This window comes from Adiantum capillus-veneris, chromosome 23, assembly GCF_014529385.1.
Source record: "Adiantum capillus-veneris isolate H3 chromosome 23, ASM1452938v2, whole genome shotgun sequence".
NCBI classification, from domain to species: Eukaryota; Viridiplantae; Streptophyta; class Polypodiopsida; order Polypodiales; family Pteridaceae; genus Adiantum; species Adiantum capillus-veneris.
In genome coordinates this window covers 132222628-132241077 of record NC_140953.1, presented here as the reverse complement: position 1 = coordinate 132241077, position 18450 = coordinate 132222628, and the positions used below count along the sequence as shown (strand labels likewise).

General features: G+C 43.8%; 1 protein-coding gene across 3 annotated transcripts in view; it reads right to left on the bottom strand.

Moving 5' to 3' along the window:
* Positions 1 to 18450, bottom strand: part of LOC147428583 (equilibrative nucleotide transporter 3-like) — a 122480-nt gene that overhangs the window by 77345 nt on the left and 26685 nt on the right. For 2 of the 3 annotated variants that reach the window (XM_086497696.1, XM_086497693.1), the window contains exon 3: positions 29 to 184. In XM_086497696.1, coding sequence (XP_086353822.1) covers positions 29 to 184 — 156 coding nt within the window. The remainder of the gene's footprint in view (positions 1 to 28; positions 185 to 18450) is intronic. The other variant, XM_086497695.1, reaches the window with a different exon arrangement.

Genomic DNA, 18450 nt, shown 5'->3' with positions numbered 1-18450 from the left:
TTGAGTTCACCATGAAAGGCACACTTACAATTGGTATAAAAAGAGAGCTCAGAAAAAAGATGCAATAACCAAGCAAAATGCGCAAGCGAGTGTTTACTCGGTCTTCATTGTAAGCTAAGATTGAGAGCGTCAACAAGGCAAAAGGTTGGTATACAAGTATCAAAACCCTTGTTGGATGGTATTTCTGCACATAAAAATTAGTTTGAATCAATAACTATGGTGTAAAACAACACATTAAAAAAGTTTCCTACTCAAAATTTGCATGCATAACTATGCTTTAACTCCTTTTGGTTAATAACTATGTTGCAGCATAAGCTATTGAAAGAGTCTCTTACTCAGAATTTATATTGTATCCCAATAACCACAATATAGGAAAAAGCAAAAACCACATTGAACCTAAAATGGTTTCCTGTGAGTTGATGCCCAAGGCATCACTTTACTTAGTAATAATAAGGTTTCTACATAGTCCGAGGCGGGAATAGCATTTGGCTCGGACTGAAAAAATGAAAAGTAAAAAAGTGTGCATTTCCTTGCAGTCACAGGATAAACGTCCCACAGTTTTGATTTCACAGGGCAACTTTCACATTAAGAAAATTTTTGTAAGGCCAAACAACAGTAGCCAGGACAAACAACACCTAAGGAAAATATGAAGACTCCAAGGGCAAGGGGTCATCTTTTGGCCTCATTAGGTTAGGTAACATGTGTAGATTTTGAGTTTAAAAAATAGGCAAGCAATAGCACTCTGTAACCCGGGCAGTTAGCCTAGCCTGACTCAACCAATCAGTTATAAAACATACACCTTTGTTTTGGTGAAGGTCAATGCTGCAGTAAGTAAGCTATTGGAACAATTAATTACCGTCACACAAATGCAGGATCTCAGCCTTTTTTGAGATACCATTATAACAGCCAGAGTTTATAAACGATGCAACCCTATACTTTATGCACTTAATTGAGGCAATAACAGCCAGCACTCTCTAGGAGAGAAAAAGAAAAGATGAGAGAAAATCAGTGATTCCTAATCCTAGGTCTAGATAATAAACATCATTACGAGAGAGAAAATTAGTAGGTGCTGATTCTATAGATAGAAAATCAGGAGGAGGAGAAAATTCCGTTGAAGAGGAAAGTAGAGGTGCCAAAGCTCATAGGTCAAGGATGAGAGGTTGATCAAGCCTCTTGTGCTCTCCTTTACTTAAAGATCTGTCACACTCCGAAATGAAACTTGGTGTTCATATCTAGTTGATGTTCCATCTTCCAAATGGCCATGTCCCATTGTGTCAAAACAGTGATGATGTGGCAGATCCCCTAAAAAGTGGAAGACTGATAACTGATGACGTGGCTAATGCGCAAGGGATGATGTGGCAGCCATGTACAGGAGGCCTGCAAATCACAGCATAGTTTTGGGTGCTGACATGGCAGTTTTTCCCGCGAAGCAAAAGATGCTTTTGGGGCGCTAGAGATTAGCAGTTGTTTTTCGAACAGTGCCAGCATTTCATATCTGATGCTTTCAGGCCTGGGGTCTTGAAATAAGAACCTTGGGGGAGAGTTGTGGCAGACTTGTGACAGCAATCAGAATGTCCCTCCCCGGCGGTTGTACTTAGTCAAAGATCACTATAAAAGAAATACCAAAAGGGGTGCCAGGGTTTTGGAGCCACTGCATTGCGAATTAGAACTCCGCTACTCCGTCTCTACTATGTGGATTCTCTCTCTCTATTTCAAGTTGTAAATTCTGTTCCACTTTTGTTCCATAGCTATACTCTCCCATGGTCTGTCTTCAAAAGGTTAAGGCTGTAGGAGTCCTGTCACTTCTTGAGCTAAGGCCAATAGAAGTAACTCTCGACTACCTTCAGTGTCGCCTCTATTCCCTGTGCCCACCAATATGACACGCTGTCGACCCCTTGTATATCAAACCTCGTGTACCACACATGCCACAAGTTGGTGACATGGCATGCCCAACTAGAAGGAACTGGCCGAGAGGACAAGGGGTTAGAGTTCTTAACTCTAACCCCTTATACTGGCAAATGTTTTGGGATACCTATTTGCCAGTGTCTTTGTTTCGGAGGATTACTTTGAAGGCCCAGATTGAGCGGTTTTGTTGTGGATTGCCAAAAGAGATTTGACGGTATTGTCTGCAAAAGAAGTCTGACTTCATTCAGAGACTTATGGGACATGCCAAGGAAGGTTTTGGTATGCATGCCGTCTCATTGGCCTATCCTACTAAAAAGCCAATGTCCACCTCACACAGCAAGAGTCTTCCAAGGAAAGGAAAGAACCAAGGGGGATGATAGTTCATCAGAGGATTCCAAAAAAGTAAGGAAATAAAATGATAGTGCATCCAAGGGTTCCGAAGAAGCAAGGGAATCAGTTAATGGTTCATCAGAAGATTCTCACGATTCAAATTAAGGTGCTAGTGGACAGGGGAGGTCAGTGGGGCTACCAACAAGTCATAGGGCACAAGAAAAGAGCAAAAAGGTAAGCTTGGTCCACCAGATAATTTGGTCAAGGGCACTTTTTGGCTCTCGATGCAAAGTGGATGATGGGAGAGGAGAACTTCGCAAATTCTCTTCAGTGTAAAGCTTTATCTTGAGAATTTTGGATTATTAGCAATGTCTATGCCAAGAGTTACCCGTTAATCAGCAACTTGAATATGGTGTGGTGCGGACTGCACAAGAGGGGAGCCACTCCACTCCATTGTCACAGATTACCTAGATTGAATAAAGTCACTACTTTCTCATTGAGATTTTAGGGATACTAACAGGCTGGCAATATTTTGCTGATAGACTTTATGAAAATATGTACATTAAAATGGAAATTTCCTAGAATTGAACATGCTCTTTCATGTGTGTATTGTTAGAGTATGTGTTGGAAAGATGAAATGTCTGTAGCATTTTATTTGATGATTGATCTGAACTTAGTACATCTATAACAGATCGACGAGATCTGGATGTGATGGCTAAGTGAATGTGAAATGAAAGTCTAGTGCATCCAAATTTCTATCTGGATGAGATGACTGGATATTGTTGTAAGTGCATCAAGAGTTCCGGAAGGATGAGATGGCTGCACAAGGATCTGGGTACATCAAGAGTTCCGGACATGATGAGATGGCTACATTGAAATATTGAAACACAATGTTCAGTGTGAACTAAGTGTGTGATTTTGTGGACTGCAAGCTCTTTGAATTAACTGTCTTGTTGGGATGGTCATGAGCATTGTTTGCTTGAAATGTGAAAAGAAAGGATATGAATCTACTAATAACAAGATTTAGTAGATCAAGACATTCGTGAAAAGATCAGCACAATCTGGATGTGATTGCTAAATAGGTTACAATGATCATGATTTGTATCTGAGACCCTCGACAGAAATGTGATTCATATTCAGTGACTGCTGTCTTTGTGAAAGTGTTGGATTTGTGCAGTCTGGCGTCTGATTACATAGAGTCAGTGTCTACTGAAGAAAGTTTCTGTCATTTGGTTGTTTTGCGCATGTAATCGAGGGCGATTACTATTCTTTCAGGAGGGGGGAATGTCACAAGTTGGTGACGTGGCATGCCCAATTGGAAGGAACTCGACGAAAGGACAAGGGGCTAGAGTTTAAGAACTCTAAGCCAAAAGATTTGAACCCTAGAGATGTGGATGAGAGGCCTAAGTGGTTGGGGTTTAAAAACCTAATCCCTTGCCAGCTTGAAGAAGTTACAGAGTACGGCAGAGGGGCCTAAACCCTAAAAATTTCAAAGCAAAGCTCAGAGGCTGTTTTTTGTAAAACAGGCTGTTTCACGTGGCACTATTGTACAGATTTCAGCATTTTATGCTGGCTGGTTCTGGAAGCTTTTTGCGTGGGCTTTTGAGAACAAATGCTTTTGGGTGGAAGAGCTTTTAGAAATGATGCTTTTGGGGCTCTGCTTTTAGGCATCCCTTGTACTATTTATAAGGACCCTTGCGGCCTCACTCGAGAGAGCATCTAGATGCAGAATCTCGAAGAGGACCCCCAGGGAGTTGTTTTGCGAAGCAATAATAAAGAAATACCAGGGAGCGTCAACAACGCCACCAAACCGCGAGTCAGTGTGGCTCTCAATGTGAATGAGCTGGGAGTGGCCTACTACCCAGGTCGGGGGATGAGTCTGTTGTAAGGTAACCAAGGGTGAGTGTAAGCAACTCGGAAGGTAGCCAAGCCAAGCTCTGGGTGACTCCGAATGTAGTTGCATAATGCCTGATCTCCCGCATCTCGCGGGTAAACTCTCCAAGAGAGTCCAAAGCACTTAAGTCCCACTCTAGACTGTAGATCCAAGCAATGAACCTGTCCAAGAAGAGATCCAAGATCCTCTCCCTAAGTCCATGTAGATGCTCTTATGTAAGCAAGTGATCTGACGTGTCGAGGTCAAGTAGTAAGTGTCTGTCCACCCAAGATGGTGGTGTCTTCTCTGGGAATGTCGGAATCCCATATGCCATGAGCATGGCCATATCTCGTGTGAACTCCTCTGATGAGTGCATAGGTGTGTCCATAGCAAACCACAAAATGATGGCTCGAAGGAATGGATCTCCCAATGATCGTATGCCCGTAGATGATCAAGCCGATGTCGAAGATACCGTGTGCTGCAGCAGTCACTTAGAGACCGCATGGACCACCACCGGATGGTGTCCTGGCAGGAGGTAACTTCACTCTTTGAAAAACACTAGCCATGTGGCTGCTGTCCACCCAAAAACGAAACTGTGAGGTGATGAAAACACTGCTGTCCAGCGATTTTCAGCGTGCTCATACGCTCCCGGCAAGGTCCGGAGCCTTGCAGAGGAGTATGGGAAGGGTGGTGAATCACTGTCACTGCCCCCGATGGGTTGAAAACAGAATAAACAGCAAGGGCTAATGTCTGAAATCTGATGAAGACGGAGAGGATATCGCCGGCAATGCACCAGATGCAAAGCCGGGTAGGTGGTGGCGAGATCCGGGCTTCAGAAGCTGAGCGCTGCCCTCCTGTTGCAAAAACGCAGGTCAATTTGCAGTCCACTTTTGCTGCACTTGTTGGCACCAAAAACCTTCTGTTTGCTGAAAAAACAAAAGCTCGATGCGTACCCTAGGTGCCCAGCAACTTGTGGAAGGTGTCAACGACACAAAGTGACCAATAAAACCACCGAAAATGGGCTAAAAACCCAAAAACGCAAATGGAGCAAAGGAGGTTTCCGGTGATGAAATAATCCAAGAAGTGAAGCGCTAGCAGCCTGATGCAAAAACGCTGGCAGATCTGGCCCCAAGGAGAGAGAGAGAGAGAGAGAGAGAGAGAGAGAGAGAGAGAGAGAGAGAGAGAGAGAGACACACACACACACAGAGTAGACACAAACGCCAAAGATGGTGAAGAGGGGGCGATCAGCCCCCCATGACTACCATGAGCAAAAGACCCAATACACAATCAGTATGATCTCTGTGAGATGAGATGTGGAACTGGGTACCCCCTTGGCCCCATAAATAGGTGCCCAAGGGGAGGTAGGGCAAGGCCTGATAAAAATCCCCAAGACCCAACAGAAAAATGATATAGGGAAATATATGTGGGCGCCCAGACAAAAGTGGGCGGCTGGCCCCAAACTCGGGCGGCCGGACCAGGAGCAACTTAGACTATGGGTGGCCAGCCCGGAGACATACTAGCCATACAAGTATGCCCTAGACCTGTGAAGCGGCAAAGTGGTGTAAGTCTAACAAGGACAACGGATTAGACTTTAAATACTCTGACCCAGGAGATTTGAAACCTGAAATGGTGGTCGAGAGGCCTTAGGGTTTAGGATTTAGAACCTAAACCCATGCCAACTTGAAGAACTTACAGAGCATGGCCGAGAGGCCTAAACCCTAAAATTTTCAAAGCAAATCTCAGAGGCTACTTTCTATAAAACGCACTGGCTACTGACGTGGCACTACTGTACAGATTTCCGCATTTTACATTGACTGGTTCTGGCAGCTTCTCACACGGGCTTTTGAGAACAGAAGAGCTTTTAGAACTGATGCTTTTGGGGCTTTGCCTTTGGGCATATTGTTTATAAAGACCATTGGTGCCTCACTCTAGAGAGCATCTGGACACAGAGTCTTGGAGAGGAGGACCCCCGGGGGTTTGTAAAGACCGTTGGGGACTCACTCTGGAGAGCATCTCGACACAGATTCTTGGAGAGGATTGTCGGGGAATGGTACCTTTTGTGAAGCAATGATAAAGAAATACCCAAAGGGGTGCCAATCTTTGGGGTTAGTGCATCTGGGGAAGACGGGACCATGCACCTTGGGACGGAACCATGCCGTTCCGTGTCGACTCTATTCAAGTTCAATTATTTGCAGATTTTGTTTGTGTGTTGCTATTGATTTCTCGCTTGGACTTTCCAAGCCTGTAACAACGCAACATGATTATCCGCATCAAATGACCTTCCTGGAGAGAGTAGCCTCCCCACTTCGTACCCAATCAAATATCTCACCAAAATCTAGGTTTGTAGCAAACTACTCCCGTATCTCATCAAAATCCTAACAATGCACTCATGTAACAACAGAAATCTATGGCTTGCGAGACAAAGCATCTGCGACCACGTTCTTCTTTCCCTTCAAGTGCACTATCTAAAAGTGAAACCAAGTCAAGGTGTTTGTCCATCTCAATTTCTTTTTTGATAACTTTGTATGGGGCAAGAAATATCTCAAACTCTAATGATTCGTGTGCGCTATAAAGTCAGCGCCAACCAAGTATTCTCTGACTCAAAGCGCGTATCACTACTAAGAGGTCTTTACAAATCTGTGTAACCCTCTCAACCTTGCCTTCGAAAGCATCCGACTCTCGTACGCTACTACATGGCTACCCTGCATCAAGAATGCACCCAAACTGCTTACACAAGCATCACAATAAACCTCGAAGGACTTCCGCAAGTCACGTAGAATCAACACTGGCTTATACTCAACTTCTGCTTAAGCCACTCAAATGCCATAATCTGTGGAAATTTCCAAGTGAATGGTACCCCATTCTAAGTAAGGTATACAATGGTGAAGCTCTCTCCACAAACTATCTAATAAACGACAGTAAGAACATAATCCCAAGATGTTATAGGCTTGGAAACTCCAAGCAAGAAATCAATAGCAACACACGAACAGAAACTTCAAAATCCCTGAACTTTACTATATATATATATATATATATATATATATATATATATATATATATATATATATATATATATATATATATATATATATATATATATATATATATATATATATATATATATATATATATATATATATATATATATATATATATATATATATATATATATATTAATATATATATATATATATATATATATATATATATATATATATATATATATATATATATATATATATATATATATATATATATATATATATATATATAGAGAGAGAGAGAGAGAGAGAGAGAGAGAGATGAAATGTAATATTAACGTCTTCAAAGGGCCACAATGACCTATGAGACCAAAAGGTTACATGTGGTGAATCTAATACCAGGTCTGGGTACAAAAAGTACAAAGAACAGAAAAGAAAATAGTGGGTAGAGGTGGGGTGAAAGCTGATACGAGAGAGAGAGAGAGAGAGAGAGAGAGACACGGCACGACACGGCGGAGTTCTGCACCTAGAAGCACTGGCCCCAAAGACTAGTGCCCCTTTCGGTATTTCTTTATTATTGCTCACAGCAAAGTACAACTCCCGAGGGTCCTCTGCTCTCAAACTCTCCGTCCAGATGCTCTGCAGAGTGAGGCCCCAGGGGCTCTTATAAACAAGGTTGCCCAAAAGCATCAGATTCAAAAGCACTTTAACCAAAACGCATCTGCAACCAAAAGCTCACGCAAAACTGCCCACTTAGCTGCCAGCGCAAAACGCGAAAATCCGTACAATTGTGCCATGTGGCAGCCAGTGCGATTCAAGGAAATCAGCCTAGAGTTCAAGCTTTCGGTATTTTTGGGTTGAGGCCCCACGAGCGATGCTCTTTAAGTTCTCCAAGTCCCTAGGGTTTAGGTTTTTAATCCCTAGCCCCTTTTAGGCCTCTCGGCCACATTTTCTGAGCTCAAACTTCAAACTTCTTTTGCTCTTCTGAGTTTAGTTTCTCTCATACACTTTGCCATTTCTCTTCCAATTGGGCATGCCACATCATCACTTTGTGACATTCCCCCCTCTTGAAAGAATTGTAATTCCCTTTGATTACACCTGCAAAACAGCCAAAGGACAGAAACTTTCTTCAATAGACACTAACTCTATGTACTCAATCACCAGACTCCACCAATCCAACACTTCTACAAAGACATGAGTCACTGATCAATCACATTTCTGTCGAGAGTCTCAAATACAAATCTTGATCATTGTAACCATTTAGCTATCACATCCAGAACACGCTGATCTTTCCACGGATGTCTTGATCTATTAAGTCTTGTTACTATCAGATTCATATCCTTTCATTTCACATTTTTCAACCAAGCAAACCATGCCCATGACCATCCCCACACGACAGTACATCCACGTAGCAGCAGTTCACAAAATGACACACTTACTTCACATTGAACACCGTGTTTTCAATCATTCAATCTAGCCATCTCATTCCGTCCAAAACTCTTGATACACCTAGATCATTGTGCAGCCATCTCATCATTCCGGAACTCTTGATGCACTCACAACAGTATCCAATCATCTCATCTAGATAGACACCTTGATGCACTAGAATCTCATTCAGTTCACGTTCAATTCACTTAGCCATCACATCCAAATCTCGTTGATCTCTAACAAATGTCTAGATGCACTAAGTTCAAACCATTCATCACACAACATGCTGTAGACATTTCATCTTTCTCTACATGTCTCTAGCAATACATGCATGAAAGAGCACATGTTTTCAGTTCAATCAAGGAAATTTTCAATTTAATGCACACAGTTCATAAAGTCATTCCACAAAATTGTCAACTCGTCAGCACCTTAAAATCTCAAGGAGAAATTAATGACTTTATTCAATCTAGGCAATCTGTGACAAAGTAGTGGAGTGGCTCCCCTCTTGTGTAGCACCACATTGAACCTGTTGATTCATCCGTAACTTTTGGCATAGACACTGCTAATGGCCCAAAAGCTTCAAGGTACAGCTCTCTCTAAAGAGAATTTGTGTGGTTCTCCTCCTCCATCCACTTTGCATCGAGGGCCAAAAATTACCCTTGAACAAATTATCGGGTGGAGCTAGCTTATCTTTCTGTTCTTTTCTCGTGCCTTGGGACCTGTTGGTAGCTCTTCTGGCCTCCCCGTCCTTGGCACCTCAATTTGGATCTGTGCAATTCTTTAATCTACCAGCCGATCCCCTTTCCTTTCTTTCCTTGTGCCCTGGGACCTATGGCTAGCCTCGCTAGCCTAGCCTATCCATTGGCACAGCAATCTCAATCGTCGGAACCCTAAGATGCACTATCATCTGATCCTATTCTTCTCCGGAATCTTGTGATGAACTTGCATCTGGTTCCCTTAGTTCGTCGAAACCCTCGGATGCGCTACCATCTGATCCCCTTACTGCTCCAGAATCCTGTGATAAGTTGTCATCCATTTCCCCTGATTCATTCTCTTCGCCACTTGGAAGACTCTTGCCCTGTTGAGGTGGATACTATCCTGACTGTAGGATAATCCAATGAGCCGGCATGCATTCCAAATCCTTGCTTACCATGTCCCATAAGTCTCTGAATAGAGTCATACTTCTGATCTAGACAATACTCTCGAATCTCTTTTGGCAATCCATAGCAAGACCGCTCAATCTGATCCCTCAATCTTTTAAAACGAAGACACTGGCAAATAAGTATCCCAAAACCTTTGGCAATAGTCATCCAATGTATCTTTCTTAGTCATTCTCAAATAATGCCAAGCCGTGATGACATCTCTCTTTCATATTCGTCTAATATCCAAGTTGACGTGAAAATTTTCTTGAATTTTACCCACATCGCAGGTGCTTCTCTACGTAACAACAAAGTAGACCACCATGTCTGTGCAGTTCCTTTCAAGTAAGGTGTTGCCCATCGCACCTTGGAGTGTTCCATGAACCAACTTCAAGAGAAGGCGACGTCAAATTGCTTCCTAAACTCAAGGTCTCGATGGGTGTCCTAGTAGCCTGAAAACGTCTCAAACCTAACAACCTAATCCCCTTCCTTGAACTCCTTGGTCTTCTTGCTTATCTGCTCATAGAAAAGGACGATCTCTCCTCCTCTGAACTGCTACATGGCCTCCCATGCCTTCTAGACTTTTTTAGAAATCTACTTTTCTTGCTTTTTCTCCGCTTGTTTTTTCTTTTCTCATCCTCACTTGAACTAGAGAACGACGAACTATCGGAACTCTTTAAAGACAAAGAAAAATCTCCGTCATCCTTGAAATAAACACGCTTCTAGGATTTACTTTCCACCTCAAAAGTCGCCTTCCGGCCCACATAACCAAGGAAATCCACCGATTTCCTCTTCTTGCGAGAGTGCTTCAAAACTTTCATTATCTGGTTCATCTTCTTTTCAAGATCTCTATCCAACTCTTTCTACGAGTACAGTTTCTGCCTTTCCGCACTCCGCTCTTCTTTCAGCTTCCGTCTCGTCTTGAGAGGACAGTCTATAGCCTCACGCCATCTCAAGTGAATCTCATCAATCGGGTAATCCTTCAGGTGTTTCGCAAATTTCGGGTCTCTGGAGTACTTGATGAGTCTTTTCATACACGTGTCAATCTGCAATTGACGTTTGTACTCCGCTCTGGCAAACTTCCCCGCCGAAAATTTGCCCAATTCTTCATTCTTTTCTTCAATTCCTGCACCGGATTTCAACTTTTCTTCGCCTTCCCACTGAGAGGTGTTATCTTTGTCAGATTCTCTACGAGAACCCATGTGTGCTCTTGGGTTCTTTATGGCTTATGCCCCTTAAGACAGAGCGATGCAGATGGGAGCGCGCCGGATGCACAATGGACTAAGGGTGGGAGTGGCTAATAAGTCTTAAGGTAGGGACACGAAGATTCTTTCACAAACAAAATCTTGACTGCTCTGTCAGATTCTACTCAAGAACCTGTGCGTACTACAAAAGGGATCAGATCCTCCGTAGAAGAAGAATCTTTCTATGCTTTGATACCACTGTTACAGGCTTGGATACCTTAAGTAAGAAATAAATAGCAACACACAAACAGAAACTTCAAAATCCCTGAACTTTGAGAGAGAGAGAGAGAGAGAGAGAGCACAGCGGTGTTCCGTGCCCAAAAGCACTATCACCAAAGGCTAGCGCCCCTTTCGGTATGTCTTTATTATTGCTCACAGCAAAGTACAACTCCCGAGGGTCCTCTGCTCTCAGACTCTGCGTCCAGATGCTCTGCAAAGTGAGGCCCCAAGGGCTCTTATAAACAATACAAGGGTTGCCCAAAAGCAGAGCCCCAAAAGCATCAGATTCAAAAGCACTTTAACCCGAAAGCATCTGCAACCAAAAGCTCACACAAAACTGCCCATTCAACTGCCAACGCAAAGCGCGGAAATCCATACGGTAATGTCATGTGGCAGCCAGCGCGATTTGTGGAAATCAGCCCAGAGTTGAAGCTTTCGATATTTTTGGGTTTAGGCCCCATGGCCGGCACTCCATAAGTTTTGCAAGTCCCTAGTGATTAGGTTTTTAATCCCTAGCCGGCCACATTTTCTAGGTTCAAACTTCTTTTGCTCTTCTGGTTCAGTTTCTCTCGTCCACTTGGCCATTTCTCTTCCAATTGGGCATGCCACGTCATCACTTTGTGACACAAGAAGCTCCTTCCATCATGTGGAACAGGAGGGCACCATGTGCCACGGCCGGTGCTCCATAAGTTCTGCAAGTCCCTAGAGGTTAGGTTTTTAATCCCTAGCCGGCCACATTTTCTGGGTTCAAACTTCTTTTGCTCTTCTGGGTTCAGTTTCTCTCGTCCACTTGGCCATTTCTCTTTCAATTGGGCATGCCATGTCATCACTTTGTGACACAAGAAGCTCCTTCCATCATGTGGAACGGGAGGGCACCATGTGCCAACTGAGAAGAAAAGACTAGAACAGACTTTTCGCACTTCAAAACAACTTGAACAAAGAAACAGAGAGAGAATCCATACGAGAGACATGGAGTGGCGGAGTTCCACTCCCAGAGTGCATTGGCCCCAAAACCCCAGCACCCCTCCTGTACTTCTTTATATTGCTATTGCTTCAACAAGGTACAAGACACTCCCAAAAAGCATCTCACATGAAAAGCTATGGCTCCCAAAAGCAATAGAGCCCCAAAAACTGGCGCTACAAACTCCCAGTGAAAAATGTGGAAATCCATAGAGCCTGCCATGTCAGCAATTGCCCGCAAATTTAGGGATTTTCATACAATAGTGCCATGTCAGCATGTTACACAAATTTGAATTGTCCTGTTCTCTAGGATTTAGGCCCCTCGGCCAAGTTCTGCAAGTTGATCAAGCTCTTTGGATTTTAGGCCTCTCAGCCATCTTCTTTAAGTTGGTCAAGGTTTAGTGTTAAAAACCCTAACCCTCCTCCCTATGCTTTGGGTGTTGCCACGACGCACGTCACCAACTTGTAACATACCCCCTTCTTGAAAGAAAAGTAATTGTCCGCAAGTAGACTTACAAAAGGTAATCTAAATCTTTAGTCTCTCAATCGGAAGGTCATTCAATTATCTCATTCCGTATCAAAGCTCTTGATATTCCGGCGTAGCAAAGCCATCACACCTAGACCGCACTGACCTTTAAAGGGTCGTCTCGGTGCACTAAGATCACATACCCAGGCAATCTCACCCAACTTGGAAGTATAAATGCACCAGATTCATATGCTTTGCAAATTACGAAGCAACACAGATGATTATAGATGCAATCACGAGACATAAAGACATAAACTCCCCCATGAATACCCCCCCCTAGAACCAAAGTCTAGGCCATGAGATATTCAAAGGCGAGATTTACAACCAAACGCTCCCCAAACCATAGCTACGTCGCTCAGAGGTTTCCATTCACAAACTAAACGCTCCCTAGACCCAATTGCGTCATTTAGATGCCATATGTAATAGACTTGGACACCCCAAGTCGAGAATCTAGTGCAACACACGTGAGAGAAACAGAAAAACAACTTAAACACAACTGAAAAAGACGACACGGCACGGTGAAGTTCCGCGCCCAGAGAGATTGGCCCCAAAGTCTAGCGCCCCTTTCGCTATTTCTTTTCTTATTAATGCTAGGCAAAGTACAATGTCCAAGGGTCCTCTCCTCCCTGCAATGCTCCCAAGCCAATCTGAGGGAGAGAGGCCCTGGCAATTCTTTTATAGGCCTATGGCCTTCTAAAAGCAGTTACATGAAAAGCTGCTAGTATTCGGTCCCAACTCTCTAGCACCAAAAGCTGTCAACGCAAATCATGGCGCAATTTGCTGAAATCTATACGTTGTGCCACGTCCGCTAATCACGGCGCAATTTACGAAAATCCGTACGCTATGCCACGTCAGCAGTCCACGCAAAATTGGGTCCTTGCGTTATTTTAATGCTCTAGTGTCCCCTGGGTCCCATCAAACGGGACCCCATAAGTTGGAACAACTTATAATAATAAATATGTCAGTTTCACTAAGGGTTTGTGCGAACATGCCATGTCATCACTTTGTGACACATCCCACTTTTGAAAGAATTGTAATCGCCCTCGATTACGAATGCAAAACGGATATAAGCCAGAAACTGGTTCAGTAGACGCTGACTCTAAGTACTGACACACTAGACAACACATATCCAGCGCTCACACAAAGATGACAGTCACTGAACATTCAAATCACATTCACATCACTACCCCCGTCGAGATCTTGGATGAGAATCATGATCTATTGTAACGTATTTAGAAATCACATCCAGATCTGTCACTGATCTCTTGCAGATGTCTTGATTGACTAAATCTTGTTACTATCATGTCCATCTCATCTCTCCGGAGAACAAGACCAAAATGTTGCAATTGTAACAGACTTGGACACTCCAAGTCCAGAATCAATCACGACAGCACCAAATAACCACTTCAAAACAATTCACAGATCACTATTTGCATTGGCCCGGTGGAGTTCCGTGCTTAGAGATATTGGCCCCAAAGACTGGCGCCCCTTTCGGTATTTCTTTATGTATTAATCAATGTTCAAAGTACAAGAGAGCCGTTGAGGTTTCACTCTTAAGACTCTGCGTCCAGATGCTCTGCAGAGTGAGAACCCTCACCGCTTATTTAAATTACAAGGGATGCCAAAGCAGAGCCCCAAAAGCTTCAGATCAAAAGCCTTGACAACCATAAAGCAAAGGCTCTTCTCTCTCTCTCAAACTCTCATAAGTTTTTAAATTAAAGAAAAAACTGTTCTCTCTCTCTCTTGCGTTGAGAAAAGCAAAGCTATCGCTGCCCTAATTCAGCGCCGCAAACTCCGAGATTCTGCCACGTCATCAGCTGGGAGATCAGCGTTGCTGCACTTTTAGGATTAGGGTTTCTGCTGTTTTTAGGGTTTCTGGCAGATTTTAGGGTTTGCAGGTTTTAGGGTTAGGGTTTGCAGATTTAGGGTTTTCAGCAGCAGTCAGGCCTAGGGTTTCCCGCATGCTCTCGGGCAGACATGTCATCACTTTGTGACATACCCCCCTCTTGAAAGCATTGTAATCGCCCTCGATTACGCCTGCAAAACAGACAGAAGCCATAACCGTCTTAGCAAACACTGACTGTTAGTACCTACGTACTAGGAACACACATCTAGCACATGTACCAATCGACAGTCACATCACACGACATCACAAGACATCACCAGACATCACAGGACATTACATGACATTCAACATTCATTTGGATCTTAGACCATGAATTATCGGCAATGTAGCTAGCAATCGCATCTAGATCCAATCGGGACCTCATCGATGTCCGATTGACTAACCCCTATTGCAACCATGTCTATTCGAGATCAATCAAACCAAAATGCTGCAGTCATTCCGTCTATCAGTTCCTGCACTTAAAAGAAGTCAAGAACAAATCAGTATCATAATCAAGAATTCCATTTCATAAAGTCATCAAGCAGAATACTGTCAGCTCTCAGTATCCCTGAAGCTCAAAGAGACATCAGTGACTTTAGTATCAAAATCAAGGCATCTGTTGACAAAGGAGCGGAGTAACTCCCCTCTTGTGCATCCCACTGCACCAGATCTCTGGCCAAGCTAAATTCTGGGTTCCATTTAGAGTAGACTATGCTAAACCAAAAACATCGAGGTAAAGTTTCACAATCCGAGGAGTATCTGCTAGGTCCTCCTCCTCCATCCACTTCCCATCAAATGCAGCATAGTTCGAACTTAACCAAGAACCGCCTTCGGACTTTACCTTTCTTCGTATCCTTATGTGCCAAAATCTATTAAGGAACAAGGATCTCCTCATTTTCTATGTGCCAAAATCTTTATGTGCCAAAATCTATTAAGGAACAAGGATCTCCTCATTTTCTTCCACTTCGGGTTGCTCATCATGCTCCCCATCATCAGGCACATCACCTATAAAAGGTTTCAAGAGACTCAAATGAAATGCATTGTGAATCCTCCAAGTATCTGGCATTTTCAGTCGGAAGGAAACATCATTTATCTTTTCAGTGATCTTGGAAAAGTCCGTAGTATCGCATACTAAGCTTTGGAAAAAGCCTCTCCTTTCCCTTTTTCTTTCTGAGGCGTGCCTTCTCAAAACGTAAGAGCACCCAATCATCCTCCTTCAATTTCAAGTCGCGACGATGGCGATCCGCTGCCTTTTTCTGTCGTTCTTGAGACTTCTGCAAAGTCTCGCGAACCTTGGCAAAAGCCGTATCCAAATCTCGCATATATTCATCCGCTTCAAAAATCTTATCTTTTGTGCTTAGGAAGGGTGGAACCTTCGCAGCACCTTCAACAATCTCAAAGGGCGCCTTCCCCGTCGAAGAGTGTATCGTGTTATTGTAGGCAAATTCCACGGTACTTTTCCCATTGAGTCTTTTGATCCGAGATATAAGACTTCAATAAATCTAGAACCAATGAATTTGCAATCTCAGATTGACCATCAGTCTGCGGGTGGAACGATGACGAGAACTGCAACCGCGTGCCAATGTTCTCCCAAATTGCCTTCCAAAACAAACTCGTAAATCTGGGGTCTCTGTCGGAGACAATCGTCTCAGGCATGCCATGTAATTTGAAAATCTGGGCCACAAACAATCTCTCTAAGTGATCCGGCTTGACTGTTTTCTTCACTGGAATGAAATGAGCCTGTTTGCTATATCTGTCAATAACAATCCAGATACCATCGTGACCACTCTGTGTTCTCGGGAGATCAAAAATAAAATCCATTGCAATACTTTCCCAGGGGCGGGTGGGTATGGGTAAAGGCTGTAACAATCCCTGTGCCTTATGCCTGTCAAACTTGACCTTCTGGCATACTAAGCAACTGCGTACAAACTCTTCCACATCCTTTTTGAGTCTCGGCCAAAAGAAGTATCTCTCTACCCCTTTCATGGTGGTAGCAATGCCGCGGTGACCTGTAAAAGGTGGACAATGGCATTCAGTCATAACCTTTTCCCTCAACGGCTGTGTAACGCACAACATGGTTTTTCTCATCAAGTAGCCTTCCCGAATGGAGTATCCTGCTACTGTCTCCCCATCCTGTATCCGTGTGAAAACGTCTGCAAAATCTGTATCTGTGGCATACTGGTCAACCATATGCTCGAAGCTCCTATGATGTATCGCGGAAAATAGCCAGAACCAACGGCTTCCGAGACAAAGCATCTGCCACCACATTCTTCTGTCCCTGCACATGGACAATCTGGAAGTGAAACTGTGACAAGATATTCGCCCACCGCATCTGCTTTTCCGAAAGCTGCTTCTGTGACAAGAAGTAGCACAAACTCTGATGGTCTGTAAACACAATGAAATCCGCTCCGAGTAGGTAATGCCGCCACAGAGTAAGAGCATGGATAACTGCCAAAAGCTCTCTCATAAATCTGTGCTGTCATCTCATGCCTAGAGAACAATCAGCTCTCGTAAGCAATGACATGGCCTTCTTGCATTAAGTCCGCACCCAGACTACGACCACAAGCATCACAATATACTTCAAATGACTTCTGCAAATCCGGCAAAGTCAAAACTGATCCCGTCGTCAATTTCTCTTTCAATGTCTGAAAGGCAGTCACCTCTGTGGATCCCCATGAGAAAGGGACTCCTTTCTGTGTCAAGATATGCATAGGGGAAGCAACCACTGTAACAAGGAAAGAGGGGAACACAGCCCAAACGTTCCGAAATGGCGTTCCGGACGACTCCCGTTCCCAAAACGGAGATGGGAACGGAACGCCGTTCCGGAATGGGGTGTAACCGGAACGGTGTTCCGGAATGGGCGAAACATGAGGCAGAACGGCGAAACACGGGGCGGAACGGGCAAAAGTAGGCATTTGGGGGAAAAAAAGTGGGCTTTTGGGGGCAGATTTAGGACTGTTCGGGGAACATATTTGGTGCATTTTGAGGGCAGGTTAGGGGCCAGATTTGGGGGCAGTTTTGGGGTTGTTTAGGAGTTTATTGAGACTAAGCTGAATGGAGGTAATTCAATCCTTACTATACTATAGGTGGACCGTTCCAGCCCCGTTCCCGTTCCGACCCCCCCTCCTCCTCGCCGTTCCCGTCCCGTTCCGGACCCTCCCGTTTCCATTCCCCATTCCCGTTCCGGGTAACTATGGAAGCAACCTCTGCAAACTTTTGAATGAACCGCCTGTAGTACGAACACAGTCCCAAGAAGCTTCGAACTTCATGGACATTCTTAAAATCAGGCCAATCACGTATAGTCTCTATCTTGGCCGGATCCATTTGCACTCCTGCTGCTGAGACAATGTGTCCCAAAAAGTGTATCTCTGGTAGGAAAAATTCACTTTTCTTTGCATTAATCACTAACTTGTGATCTCGTAATGCCTGAAAGACATGAAGCAGATGATCTTATCGTCAAATAAAGTGCCAACAAATAGCCTGTACTCTGGAAAAATCCTGTCCATCATCCGGTTGAATGTCGCAGGAGCATTGGTTAAGCCAAAAGGCATCACCAAAAACTCAAATAACGCAAAAGTGGTCTCTCGGCGCGATTCTGATCTGATGATATCCACTCTTCAGATCAATCCTGCTAAAGCACGAGGATCCCTGTAATCTGTCGAGTATATCATCGATCCTAAGAATCGGAAATCTGTTCTTGATGGTGATTTTGTTAAGAGCTCTATAATCAATGCACATTCACCAAGATCCGTCTTTCTTCAAAACCAACAACACTGGAGAGCAATACGGTGAAGTACTAGGCTAGACAAGACCCTTTTCCAAGAGGTCTTTCACTTGGTTCATAATCTCTTCATTCTGTGTCCGGCTCATACGGTAAGGTGGCCGGTTCGGTTGTGTGCTTCCAAGTATCAGATCAATGGTATGATCTTCAGGCCCTCTAAAAAAAAAAAAAAGCAATCG